This window comes from Phalaenopsis equestris, unplaced genomic scaffold, assembly GCF_001263595.1.
Source record: "Phalaenopsis equestris unplaced genomic scaffold, ASM126359v1 Scaffold000961, whole genome shotgun sequence".
NCBI lineage: Eukaryota > Viridiplantae > Streptophyta > Magnoliopsida > Asparagales > Orchidaceae > Phalaenopsis > Phalaenopsis equestris.
In genome coordinates this window covers 119,626-134,882 of record NW_018165400.1, presented here as the reverse complement: position 1 = coordinate 134,882, position 15,257 = coordinate 119,626, and the positions used below count along the sequence as shown (strand labels likewise).

The window sequence follows — 15,257 nt, the reverse complement described above, 5'->3', positions numbered from 1 at the left end:
AAACAAATATATTTTCTAAAATTAAGATATAATACAAAATAAAACTTATCGCAAACAAACCCTTGCGTTTCTATTAACGTCTGCAGAAAATCATCTCATACGCAAATGCTAATTTTACTATATTTTAAATGTAATTTATAAAAGCCGGAGTGGCAGGGTAACAAGGTCCCAAAAAAAAATAAAAATAAATAATAAAATAAAAAATATAGATTGCAGCTCAGAGAAGCCTCAAAGAAGAATTTTCAGATATCGAAATTCTTGGAGAGGGAGGTTTGAGGCAAACCGAGAGCTGAAAGAATTTTGGGGCATTTCAATACATACCATACAAATCTTATGTATTTACACATCTAGCGCCAAAACATTCACATTTAACATCACATCAAAAATATCATTATCACTACCCTTCACAAAAATATAATGCGCATTTAAGTTTATGAAAAACATTGTTGTAAAGGAAAGTTGTCAGTTATACAAGTACATAAAGGTAATGTGGTATGCATGTAAATTTCCCAAGAATTTGTTAGTGTGTTTTACAAAAAGAAATATTGAGTGAAGTAATGCAACTTGCATAACCTGCTTGAACAAAAATTATGATCGGATGAAACAAATGAACAAATTATATGCAACGGTTGATAAATAAGGCAGGCCAAATACTCCACCATCGATATTACATTCATTCAAATTTAACCTCATGTAAATATAAGATTTGCAGAAGAAACTGGTAGGAGAGAAGTTGGTTCACCCATCAGGAAAACTATTGCTGTTCTAGCTGTGGGTGACCATTCATATCTTCGGCAGGTTTGAATTGAGCTGAATTCCTATCGATCTTCCTCTCGCGGGATTCCTCAGGACTGCTTGGTTTATCCTGTAATTTTAATTAGTAACTAAATGGCATAAAAAAAATGTCATTTTTAAGCAGTAGCAGCAGGAGGCAAAAAGAGAAGTCACTTTCATGCATGATGCAAATCATAGAGATTCATCATTAGAAAATAGGGGCATTTACATACATAACACACAATTCAATTCTTATGTATTTACATATCTTTACATATCAAACACCTAAACATTCACACTTACATGCATAACACTCAAATCTTTAACATTACATAAAAAATACACCATTAGTAACTTTTTAAAAGTGAAATTTTCATGCATAAGTTTATGAAAACTTGTGTTATAAATGTAAATATCAAACTTCGGGTGTTAGATATGTGAACACATTAGAATTATTTGGTATGTATGTCAATATTCCTAGAAAATAATCATATAGATTTGAGCAGCATTTCTGCTAAATGAAAGAAACAAATTCCATGACAAAATGGCCATCGTTGGAGAGTGGAGAGCTAGACATCACTTTTTTTCCACCCAACCAATGTCATGATCTGAATTTCATCTTTTGATGAAACATGACAGAGTACGTAATTATGAGAAAACAAATGAAAGTCCATTGGCCTTAATTTATTAAATATTGGTTGCTAATTTTTGGATTGAGGGACATCTATATCACAAATACGATGAGGTTTGTAGACGAGTAACTTATTCGTTGAAATTACGTAGAGAAATAATCCAAGGGAAAAATATTGTCACAAAGGTTTGAGATGTGTAAGCCCCTATACATCATCAATTAAACCAACTCCAAAAATGAGGAAATAACTTCTGCACATAAATAAACGAGTTCCAAGAGGGGATTAAATCAAATTAAATCAATTAGTACAGAATGTGGCAATTATTACCAATGAATGTTAAAAGATTTGGGAAGCAAAATTTGCAATTTCATTAGCTCGGTTGCTGTGAGAGAAAGGAAACGACATAAAATGTAGGCAAGTGAGTGCATGTAGTAAAGATGGATTCTCATTTCATTTATTTTGCAAATATGCAAAGGTTATGTGACATGGGGTGGGACGCAAAAGAAATCCCACGACGAAAGCAATGCGGAAAGTCACGCGACAGGATTAACTCCAGTTTTTCATACCTGGACCGAACCAGTCCAGGTTTTTTCGAAGCTGAGGAATCAGCCAGTCCTCTTGGGCCACTCCTAATTATCATACATTTGTTTTTCGTGTTTTAGGTTGACAACTTTTTGGCATATGTTTTATGTCAGGACAGCTGTCGACATCCTCTTTCTTTCTTCTAGGGTTATATCCAAAGGCAGGAGATGATCTGGCTATAGCTCGTTCGAGGTGGTGATCTCCTTCCAAGAAATCGAGTGGTTCTCTAGCTGTAATAGCTTGTTCTTGCAAGGTATTCATCTCCGACCTTTCCATCCTTTGCATTTCTCACCTTATTGATGATGTCGCCTTTTGCAGGTGCTGGAACAACCAGACAACAATCTGACTGTCGTCCCGCAACTCCAGCCACCAACCACCACCTCCTCCACCTACCACTGTCCCTTCCAATCACCTCCCACTTTGTTGTCATTCCTTCCAGCTGCCCGTCTTCACTGTCCAACCATCCCGCTCACTGTCGCAATCATAGGACATCCCTCCCTTTACAGTCCTGCAATCCCACACATTCCCCACCACTGTCGCCACCATTCTCAGTTTTTTCCTTCCCCTCGGACAATCATTTTGAGTTGTTTTCCTATTATTTCAGTCGCTAGAATTTCATGGCCCGACCCGAGACTTGCAATTAACCAAAACAGAAATAGACGATTAGACGATAAAATTAAGTTTTCAATTAATTTATTTATATCACTAACAATTTAATATCTAAATATTAATTGAAAGTGCCACTAAAGAAAGTATTTGAATGAACAAATAAAAGTTTCCTATTCCAGTTGCTAGTCTTACCTCATGTACAAATTAGTTCATCTGTTATTCATTTTATTCAAAAACTAAGAACCTGAAAAAATTATTATTTAAACAACATGAGTTATTTAAAATAATTTTGTGGAACAATCACACTTTTTAACTACAGTAACCCAGAGGGATATTATTAATATGAATGTTGTTCTTTCATAATTCATTATAGAAATCTTACAATGTTCTAATAAATGTGTTCATGACATTTAATAAATGGAAATAACTTAAAATTTGATATGAATTAGCTTTAAATTTACTTTTACTTCAAACTCTTAAAATTCACGTCTCAAGAGCACTGTCAAAATATAATCTAACAGACCTGTGAATCATATTATCCCGTCGACACAGTGGTTTGTGATCTAACTGACACGATTGTCTGAGGTGGGAAGATACCTACGCACCCTTGACAAATATTCTTCACAACAATTAGTAATTTGAACATCACAATTATCGAGGGTGATAGTATAGCATCTACTCATAATCATACATTAGTCTCTGCCTGTGGGAAAGAGGGTGAACCCTTTTCAGTATGCACATACAAGCATTCATATACACAATATTTACATTTATTCATGATACACATTATTATCTTATGAGATAACTTATGTTTATCTACTTATAAATAAACTCAAATTTACTAAAATCTAAAGGTCAAGTAATGAAAAACATTATACATCTGGTCATGCAATAAGCTAACATACACATAATTATTAGAACGAAAGGGTCATGGATTAATCTAATATTTTTCTAAAATAAACTATTATGCAACTACTAAAACAATATTATTTAGCATGTATACTCCATGACTATTGATATGAAGAATCAAATGTGATTTAATTTCATTGACTGCAAGAAAGAATATATTTAAAAACAAGAAATATTGTCGTAACTTAAGAGAATAGTTACCACCATCTTTTGTTGATAATTCTTGTCAGCTTAAACCTTTAATGCACAATGTCGATCTCGATCTCGACCTCGACCTCAACCAGTACTTTAATTTGATTGGTCGACCAATTTTAATCAATAAGATTAATTATCATAATTTAATATAAGTTAATAACATTTAATTAATTAAACATTACCATTTACATAAATAAAAAATACAACCCTACTTTCACTGTTTAACTGTTATTCCTCCTTTCCCGATAACAATTCCGTCTAACATCTCTTTTTCTTTCTAATTTTTAATAACCCTAAAAAAAATACTAACACTTAAGATCTGTTTAGAGCAGCTACAACTAAATAATAAGCTGTTGCAGATAAGCTGACCGTCTGTTTATTTTTGCAATTTGAAAACTATTGTGTTGTAGTTGTTTTTTTGACAAATAATCATTTTGTCCTTGTATATTAATATTCTTTGCAACAGAATTGTTCATACCAATACATTTTACAGTTTAAAAATAAAAATCCAGTGCAGAATATTACAAAATAAAAATAGACACTTCACTTAAAAATGAGTAGCATGATCACTTAAATTAAAAAAAAGACAATTAAAATAATAATTAATAATATGATAATATTATTTTTAAAATACAGATGATGTATGTCATGAGTTAAGCCGTCCTCCAGAGATACTCCATGCCCAATCACCCTCGACGGTAGATTCTTCCAGCCTATTTGCCCACTGAAAATAGTCACAGTTTTCTGTGATTATTTGCGGGCATCCATAAAAATGTCTCTCATAGCTATGTGGTTGGCGTGAAGCTAGCAGAGAATTTTGACTAATATAGGTTTTATGTAATTGTGAGGCCATTAGACATCTGTAATTAGAGGTACCAGAAATCTTTGAGCTCATCTTTCTTGAATGCTTAATAAAACATCTCATTAGACACAACACAAGTAAAGTTTGATAACAAAAAAAAACTAATTATGGTTTTATCTAATTGTGAGGTCTCAAAGAACACAGTATATAAAACAACAAATCTGTCACTACAAGAAGACAACAAACCTTATAAAAAAGGGTTCTCGGTTGTCTTTAACCATTGTAATATCAAACTCGTGTGGGTCACAAAAGCATATCACCAAAAAAATGTCATCGAGAAGAACCTAAAATATTGTATCACAAAAAAAAAGTTTTGTTGCCTTCATTAAGATTTCACATGTGACATTAACCAATAGCGATAAACAGATAATCTAGAAGAACCTATAAGATCAAACATATCATCATAGGCCTCCAAAACTCACAAAAAAAACAAAAAAAAAATGAAAAAGAAGATAAATACAAATTGGTTAAAAAATCAAGACAATCAATATCAAATACACAAGGAACGTAAATAAATCTGAATTATCTAAAACACTGATATAATAAATAGTGAATCTCTTTAACAACCATCAAAATTAAGAGTATGATAAAAACTTCAATCACCCTCCAATTATCGCATCCGTAAGTCATTCTCAACTTCCCCGGCTTTAGTACATGTCTCGGGAATATCATTTTCGGTCTGTGATAGATTGTCCAAGACGGTACTCAAATGCCTCGGCAGAGAAATGTTCATGATCCTCGTCCGCCCTACGGAAGTCGATGTTGTTGCAGAAAGGATGTTATCGAATATAATTGTGGAGAGTCATTGTGGCAATCACAATCTGCACTTGTTTGGGAAACGGGTGAGATGAAATATTGCGAAGTATAACTCATTTGTTCTTCCAAACACCAAAAATCATCTCAATAACTCTGATTAAGAATGAATATTTTTTGTTGAACATTTCTTTCCTGCGAATGCGACATTGCTGACTCGCTCAAAATCAAGTATGTCGTATCTAGTAAGAGGATTAGGCTTGAGATATCCTCATTGCAATGAATACCTAGCATCGATCAAATAGTACTGACCTGATGTGAATTGAGCAATTAATGTTGACAGTAAAAAAGTATGAGAGTAGCTCAGTCTCAAGCGAACCTTTGGGTGGATGTGAGAAGTTATACTTGTTATTCTATGTTGCAGATTTGAAAATTCGGCCGTCATTTGCACTGCCCTCCCAACTGGCAATTGTCGGCCGTTATTTTGGAAGGATGATTTTTGTAAAATCTAAAAATAGTTTTGATGTAAATATGATTTTTGAAAGTAACATTTTAATTTAAAAATATATGAGACCAAATGAGTCTCACATCTTGAATAGTTTGGATGACTGAGAGTGATACATCATATAATACATTTTTCCGAAGGATAAATATTTCACATGACAGTAGGCTCAACAACCTAAAGTAAAAAGTTTGTGACATACGTTTGGTCTGCAAAACCTTTTATGTGTGGTCGAGAAGTTCCCTTATCTAATATAAGGACTAGAGAAAGTTTATTTACCTAGAATCCAATTTCCCTATAGAGACAAACCCCTATATTTAATTATATCTTAAATGATCGGGGTCACTTGAGAAAAACTCTCGATTAAGATCAGTGGTTCTGCCTTCAAGATTTCAAAGTTTAGGTTTCCAAGATTTGACACGAGAAAATCAAATGGGAGTGGCTCAAGCAAGAATAGTTATTTTAAAGAATCCAAAGGAATGAAGAGTAAGGGATATCACGAATTTGAGGAGAACCCCGGTGACCTCCCAACTATTCTATTATTTAGTTTTATGTCTTTGAAATGATGTTATTCAATGTTTAATCCAGCAATTTATTTTTAGAATTTAGGACTTAAATTCACATGATATCTAATCGTACAAATGACCTAGAAAGATGTGGAGTATTTACACCGTTCCGTACGATAATCTCGAAATCCTAAAAATGTTAGGACTCATAATTGCATAGCAGAGTTGTGCAAAAGCCTAAAAAATAAAGTGAGGATTTATGTTGTGCTAAGCAAACGACCTCGAAGTCCTGTGGGTTATTATTTAAGCTACTGAGGATTTATGTTGTGCTAAGCAAACAACCTCGAAGTCCTGTGGGTTATTATTTAAGCTACGAAAAATGTTTAGTTGTCGTAGACTTATTGTACTGTTGTAGATCCCCATCCTCCATCCGCTACATCCTGGTTGTGCTGCCCACTAAGATTTGTTTTATATCCCATGTAGTAGTAGTTTCAGGTTTAGTGTCTTATATGTGAATGTGCAATATTGTTATTGGTGACTTACTGCTGTATATCTCCTAAACCAGGGAAAGGTTTTGTAGTTAACTTAAAGCATGCATAAACAAACTATGTTATAAGGAAGAACAATAAATGAAAATAGTATAAAGTGCTGTAAATAAAACAGTATAAGAAAATGCAGTACAGTGCTATAAATATACTATAAAGTTTGGGTACCTGATTTTTCTTGTTGTTGTTGCACTTGTAAATGGGATCAACGTCGCAGGTAACAATATAGTAGAAAAATTCAGCTAGCAGGACAAACATGTGTTTATGTGTAACATAATAAATGACGGATTAGCACATGGAAAGCCCTAAGGAAAACTGAAATCAACCTATAGAAACTCGAAACAAATCGTAGAAAAAAAAAAGACAAACAAATAAAACAAAACACATCATATATAAAAGACTAAGGGTGGGTGATTTATATGTGACATTGGGAATAACCCCAATTACCAGGAGGATTTAAGTGTAAATCCCGGAGCATTGGGTTTCATTTTATGTCAAGTTATGAAAAAAATTTCATTATTTGATTTAATTAAATCAGTCATAAACCACAGCTTAGTGCATACCTTATCTATTGCTTTAGCTAACTTGTGAATTAGGATCGTGTCTAGTTTCAGTGCCTGTTTGAAAATTAGGTAGATGAACTCTCACCTTGGGTGTGCACCTAAAATCTAGGAGGCCTACAATTTAACTTGAGCTTGAAGTGTTTTAAAGTGTTCTAGCATCAATTAAGCATTTTCCAACTAATCCTCGAACATCTTTATATCAAACTTAGCTCACCATCCGACTCTTAAGACATAGGGGGTAAACCTATAATTTTGGCAAAAAGGTACGTGAAATGTGTTTCAATCCTAATTAAAACAATTGGGCTTAAGTCTATCCAATGCTTAGGGGTCTTAATTGATGGTCAATTGATCTTTCAATTCATGCCCCTAACTCTTGAATCATTTAAGCTCTTACTTTTACCCAATTCTCAACAATTATCACAATTACAATTTTATCCTTTTTATGTAAAAGAAATAGTGAATGGTTGGTTGCCCTATTTACCTTTTAGGTTTCAATCATCTCAACAGACTAAATATTATTTTTTTGTTAATTCCCTCCCCTTTCTTTTTATTTTGTTATTTTTTTACGGCCAATCCTGAAAATAATTAAATCAAAAATTCTCATTTTTAACTTAACCGTTATAAAAAAATCAACTAAAAAGGGAGGCCGACTCACTTTTAAACAAACAAATCGACTAAGCAAGGAGCAAAACCACAAGTGAATCGGCCTAAAAACGTTTAAATTCTTTCAAAATAAAAATCAAATCAACCCGAAAAAATTATCGAATCAGTTCCAAAAGGTGTTTAAAAAAGCCTCCAAAAATCAACACTTAAAAATGCCCAAATCGATGTATAAAAGTCTGAAAAATGTAACTTAAACCTTAACGAATAAGGCCTCAAAATGCAATTTAAACCTTAAAGAATAAAGTCTCAAAATGTAATTTAAATCTCACTAAAGAGTTCCTCAAGTGCAGCCCAATCATGCTTCAAAACAATGCTCAAAAGCTGCTCCAAAGCAGAACCAAAGTGTTTCAAAACCTTGTATCAATCGTTTCCAAATCAGCCCAAGTTCAACATGAATCCACGCATAAGCTCTAGCATAAGCTCTAACAGGTGCAGTACCAACACTTACTATTGATCAAATGTAGCATATCATATATGTATCCAAAGTTTATCCATATCAAACAACAAAAGACGTGATTGAGTTTCCCAAGTGCACTGATATGAAATATGATTGAAGGGCAAACGTTAAAATTCATTGCACAACAAATGTAGGAAGCCATTGAAATGAATTTGTTTCTCGTAAGTATAGAAGATAAAACTTCGATGTCAAATATTGCAAACAAATAGGAATTCAATGGCCTTCGAACCCCTCCAAAAACAAAACTTGTATTTCTTCCAAAAATCAGCAAGATGGGGAGCGAAGAAAAGCTCCTGAACCTATTCCAAGTCAACAATAGTGGATATCAAGTAGCATTTCATAGGCGCCTCTTCCATAACTTAAGAAAGGAAAAACAAACAATTAAAAAAAAAATGGCCACCACCATACCACGCATGCTCAACATTTCATATTTAAGAGACCAAACTTTCCAAATAGAACATAGAAATTTTCAAATATTTGTGAAAGTAAAGCATCGAAGCTTACAAATTTTTGCAAGTAACAAAACTATAGCTTTTAGACTTTTGCAAATAACACACCTACAACTTTCAGATTTTGCAAATAACATACATAGAACTTTCAGATTTTCAAAAGCAAGGCACCCAAAATTCTCCAATCCTTATCAATTGCACATGAAACATTTTAGATTTTTGCAAAAATAAAGCACCAAAGTTTTCAGATTTTGAAAAGCAAGACACCAAAAACTTTCCAATCTTTTGCAAATAAAACATGTAAACAAAGTTTCAGATTTTTGTAAAAGTGAAGCATTGTAACTTATCAAGCTTGTCAAAATGTAAACTAGAATGTGACCTTAATCATGCATTTAGAATTATGGCAATATGAGTGTCATCCCTAGCTAAAATTGACGTCTCGGACGCGCCGATGCAATACATTTCGTCATCGGGGGTCGTCTAAACAAGTTTATACTTTTCACCCTATTTAAGTTCAATTTTAGTCCGACTTTGTGCAACCTAGTCGATTTTGTGTGTGTGTGTGCGTTGATAAAGTCATAAAGGGGTTTCCCTAGGGTTTGAGATCCTATTGTGAACTTCTCTTTGATTTTCCACATGTTGCTCCTTAACCACTCGACCCAAAAATGATGGTTCGAGACCACCCAGGAGAGACACCGCAAGAGAAACGAAGTGGTTTCTAAAAAGGGGTGGGTCCCAGCTCTAGTCCTCTAAGATAGTCGATAGGAAGCCTTAGAGCTAGATCCTATAATCTAAGAAGAGGAGAAATGACCTCAAAATGAGGTCAACAGCCATGACAAAAGTGAAGTACAATTGAAGTCGCATAATGCCATGACATTCTGCGTCGGGAACCTACAACTACCGATAAATATGATCTTCTCATTATTTTGAACACGTGCATCAACGTGTGATCCATCGATTGCTCTAATACAATTTTAAAAAGATAATAAATAATTACGTAATTACAATATTTATATGAAAATTGAATGTAATAAATAGAACAAATTAACTTAAAGTATGACATATACCGCACATCATATGAAATCTGTGCGGGAGTGCGTTCGAATGTAGGATCTGTTGATTTTATGACTTGTGAAGAAAAACCGACAAGTGCATTCAATATTACTGAAAAGTATCTGTAAATCATTTCAGAAGAGTGTTGAAATCGCTTCATTACCATCGCATTGATTCATTCTACAACAATATATAGAGGATTGTTGTCAACACGTCTCGCAAAATCGTTCTGGATGAGCCATGAAGTCTATAAATTCTTTGTAGTTCCTCCAATAGATCGGTGAAACCGTCTGTCATGTGGAGCATACTGCTAAATCTCGTTGGGAAGCTTGCAAGCAACTCCCCAACCCATTTATCGCTAACATATGAGAATGTTATGCAAAGGGAGCGCTCTATGTACGAGTTATAATATTTATACATCAAGTATACGACAACTGCAACTCTCATTCTGCGTCTTTCTCTAATTGCATCCATGTATTTCGATATCGAAGTAACTATCACGAAAGCATCAATGAATTAGCCACAATCATGTAAGGTTACAAACAAAATCAATTTAAGCAAATAACATTACAAAAGTAAATAGAAAACATAACGAGAATTGAAAAACTCTCAAGTAAATTGACATGTTCAAAGCAACATAAATATCCAAAGCATCATGAAAAACCATAAAAAAATAGAAATATCCCACAATAATCTAATTTAAAAATTGTCCCTCAAATGTCACTGATCCCATGCAACTACGTAGGTAAGCAGCCCTACGGCCAGCTGCATCGCTATGAAAACTCTCCCCGGATCGAATTTTCAAGCAACTTCATAGAGAACAAATACAACAGTGTGTCAAAAATTTCTGGAGTTTCATCAAAAATTTTCATAAACTACTACACAGAAGTTGTTTGTGATGAGCCGAAATCATTGCTACATGAAGCAACCAACTGTAAGATCTGGCTACTAAGGAAAGCAACTCCCACTTTTTTTTTCAAGGGGTTGCTTTGACTGTCTTGTGAACTCAACTTCATGGAAGTTCGGGCTAGGGCCTTCAATGAAATCACCTGTTTGGTCAGCTCCCAAAATTATAGGGATGCTACCAAACCACGCCTCACTGGGGTTACATGCACTACTGTCCATCGCCACGATACCTCTAAACATACGATCTAACTTCTCCAACTCATGATCGATTCCACTGTATTTAAACTTTTCTGCAGCTGACACCACCTACAAATTCATATAACATGTATTTAAAAACAAATTAAAGTTAACAAAAATATGAGACATTTCAAAAAATGCTCACCGCCGGTCTTTTTGCCCACCAATCCTTGAAAGCATCAATCGTTCGTTTTACTGGATCCCACCCTGAGCCCGTTGATCCTCGCTTTAATTTCTTCAACATTTTTTAATCCTTCTTTAGCTGATCCCACTTATTTTTTAACCCTAAACACTAAACCCTAATAATATTTTACCAACTTTCCTAGTTGAAATAGGATGTTAACCTATTGCTCAGTTCGTCATCATTGAGGCAAAGGTCGTAAAAAATTTATTTTCTTTTTATCCTACATTGCAGATGGACCGACCTCTTTTTTCTTAACCATTATATTACTAACATGAAAAAAACTAATTAACATAAATTAAAGAAAAATAGGAATGTCATAATATCATCACCAATGTCACCACCTCCGCACACAACATCCACGCATTAGCACGTTAAGACACCAACACATCCACCATACCACCACCTCACAAACACAACCACGCACTAATTAGGAAATAGCAAAAAAATGCACAAACTCAACAAGGCTTCGGTCGATGGTGGTGGTGTAGCGGTTTAGAGAGGAAAAACATCTGTGGAAGTGGTGGAATTGTTGGAAGGCAATAAGGGACGATTGTGTTTGGTTGTTGGATGGCAGGGAGGTCGGCGACAATAAGGTATGGTGGGATGGCTGTAGTAGGGAAGGGGTGGTGAGTATTTTAAGGAGTCGGGTAGGCTATAGATAGAGCTAAGGGTCTGGCTAAGAGTAGCCAGCTTTAGGTGGGAGAAGGGGAAAGGGGGAAGAAATACATAGCGATAACCACCACCTTTGAGCATGATACAGTCATCAGATACAGTCCTAGCAAATGAGAAAGACACGGACGATAGAAAAATTGAAGCAAAAACTGAGCCTTAATAAAAAAAACAACATATATATAATAATATATACCTATGGGGGTAAGCCTTAACCAAATAGAAAGGACCGCTAGCTCTTGAACAAGCTCTGTTGATCCAGTTCAACATCCCTAGTTGGCTCAACTAATGATGAGCCCTATATCACTGTGCCCTAACTCTTTGCCACTTGCTGCCATCAACCAAAATAGCTTTTCCACATCATTATCTTCTGTCTGCTTGCTTCCAGAACTCGGGAAACCGCCACCTTGCTATTTTTTGTTGGTCAACAAGCTCGTCCACCATATCGCCACTTATCGACTCCTCGCAGATCAACATCACCACCTCGAGATCCGCCATAGTTTGAGTGTGTTCTCATTTCTTGGTATTTACTATTTCAGATTTTTGTGTGTCATATTTATGGTGATTTTTTTTTACCGGCTATTTGTTTTTCAGTAATAATATTTATTTCTCCTAGTATGGTTTGGATTAATTCTGGTATTATTTAGAATCAGAGCTAAGTCTAATTCTAGTCATATCCAACGGTTTCTAGCATTGCCTATACCCGAAATTAAATCATACCACCGAGAAGTCAATTGCCAGAACCTGATCAAAAGTTCATCATAAAAGCTATACAGCGGTAAATTTACCAAGTGCTGCAAAGGATCGATGAAATTGAGAAAAAAACCTGAAAGGATGCCACCTATGAGCGTGATAGTGAGATCCAAAGAGAAGAAAGAGGAAAAAATACTTGAATCCTTCCTGTAGTGATGACTCCAGTGGAAAAGAAAAAAGACCACAATGCATTGAGATAAAGTATTAAAGGAGGTCAAGAGATGAAGTGCCTGTTCATTTTTAGTAAATCATATTTTCCTTGACTTAAGCTTAAAAAGACTTCACTTTAGTTTGACTTTCATTCAAACCCTGATCTTATTGATTTCACTCCCAAGATTATTGTAAGGCTCAAAATCACATTTTAAAAATTGCATGAGTCCTATTATCACTAAGAAAACCATGCAAACTAATTTGATGATCAATTGAAATAGTTTTTACATAAAGCTGTGCACTTATGGTCCCTTTACATGACATAATTTTAGATAAAAAATTTTCAACGAGCTGTTTTTTAAAAGACTTCATCATTATGTTCATATCATCAAAATCTTTTAAATAAGTTCATTCTTCAATTTTGACCCAATTTGGACACCTTTTAAGAAAATAATAATTAAGAGAGATAAAATGAACTTGACTATAACTCATTCAAAACAACTTCAAATCAACCTCAGTCTTAACAAAAGTTGTTCTAAACTTAAAAATACACTATTTGCATCAATAAAATCCAATAACTTTTTTTTGTCAAAATTGACTATTTTCTACCTTATGCTAGGGCCCACTTTGACCAGTATTATTTCTTTATTAAGCTTGAATTGGAAAATACCAATTGAACCGTTATATTTCTTAATTTTTTTCTCTATCAAATGTACAAAGGTCAATTTTTTTACTATAACCACCTCACAACCACCTTCCACAACCACCTCCTAACTTTAAATGACCACAACTTGAGCTAGAGAATTAAGTTTTTGAAACACTTAAGTCCGTTGGAAACCTTATTTTGTCCTCTTCAAAATGATATATAATTTCAAGATTTTATGATTGTCCTTGTCCAATTTATAGAAAAGCCCCTCCCTTTAGTCTTAATTACCAAAATGCCACTCAATCTAAACTAACCATTTAATCTCTCATCTAACCGCTCTTTTTTGGCCACCACACCTATCCTAGTGCTCAATTCCTATTGGCCTAATTTACAACAACAAAAATTCGCTCCAAACCAATTGAATCCTACCCATCAAATTCAAAAATCCAACTCCACTCATAATCTTAGCCATCCCTCCATACAACCACCCACTCCCCCCCCTCCCCTTTTCTCTAGCCATAACCCCCAATCCTCTCTTCCTATCTCACGCTATAACAGCCATTCTCTCCCCATTATTCACGAAATTCCCCACTCTTCTCAACTCTTCTCTCGATTTCATGCCTTGTCCCTCCCCCTTTCAATTTCTCTCTTCTAAAACATCAAACCCAAGCCTCCCTCACTCTTTTTTTCATTTAGAATGGAGAAAATCAAGGACCAATCAAGGAGAAGAATTCAAGGAGCAAACAAAGGAAAGCTAGGAAGATCCCCAAGTAAGGAATTCAACATTCAAAAGCCAACGTATAACATTCTTTCCCATGCAAATTTAAAGTAATTTAGCCCTTCATGTCTATTTGCACTTAATTATAAGATTAACCATCTTTCTTTAAAAAAAAAAATTAATGTTATACATGTCTACATATAAATCAAAGGGCTTTCAAGTCAACTCATAAAATCAATCGTGTTAGCATGCTTTTAATACCAAAATAAAAAATATCAAGCTCAAATCATAAGGTTTTGAGTTAATTGTTGTGTTATGTTATCATTATGTTAGTATGTACAAAACCAAAAATGCATCTCAGGTTTCTATTAGAATTTGTTTAGGGCTTTATTTCAATTACTTAATTTAATGGTTTTTTATGTCCTTATCTTATCAAGGAATATGTGTTCATATTTAATCATCAAAAATTGTGAGTCTACATTCAAATGTTTAGGGTGTGTTACTCCCAAATTTAGGTTAGTTTACCTATAGCCTTCTGATTAGAGATATTTAGGGCCTGTTTGGTTCGGCTTCTGCTGCGCGGCGCGGCGTGCGACAGCCGCTTCGTCCCGCATTCCGGCGTTTGGTTCGGCGTTTCGTGGCAAATTTTTGGCGAAGCGGATCGATCCGCGGCCGCGATATTAGGCCACGGTCCCCGCTTTCCTCTTACCCATTGTCCCGCTTACCCCTTTTGTTTCTCTTCAGCCCTAACGAGTTCCCTTGCGGCTCTCCTTCGTCCTCTTGCTTCGTTGCCCCGCGCTCGACAGATCTGAGGTATAACGAGCATTTTTCTTCTTCTAATCGCAGATTTGAGGGTTCTTTACGATTTTTTCGAGTGTGATGTTTTCTCTACTCCTATCCTTCCTACTTCGGCGATTTTTTCTTCAACACATGGAAAAAA

General features: G+C 34.8%; 1 protein-coding gene across 2 annotated transcripts in view; it reads right to left on the bottom strand.

Annotated features, from left to right (window-relative positions):
- Positions 1 to 430: 430 nt before the first annotated feature.
- LOC110032524 overlaps positions 431 to 15,257 on the bottom strand; it is a 117,726-nt gene continuing 102,899 nt past the window's right edge. Inside the window, exon 18 of one of the 2 annotated variants that reach the window (XM_020736184.1) lies at positions 431 to 865. In XM_020736184.1, coding sequence (XP_020591843.1) covers positions 755 to 865 — 111 coding nt within the window. In that variant the 3' untranslated portion in view covers positions 431 to 754. The remainder of the gene's footprint in view (positions 866 to 15,257) is intronic. The other variant, XM_020736185.1, reaches the window with a different exon arrangement.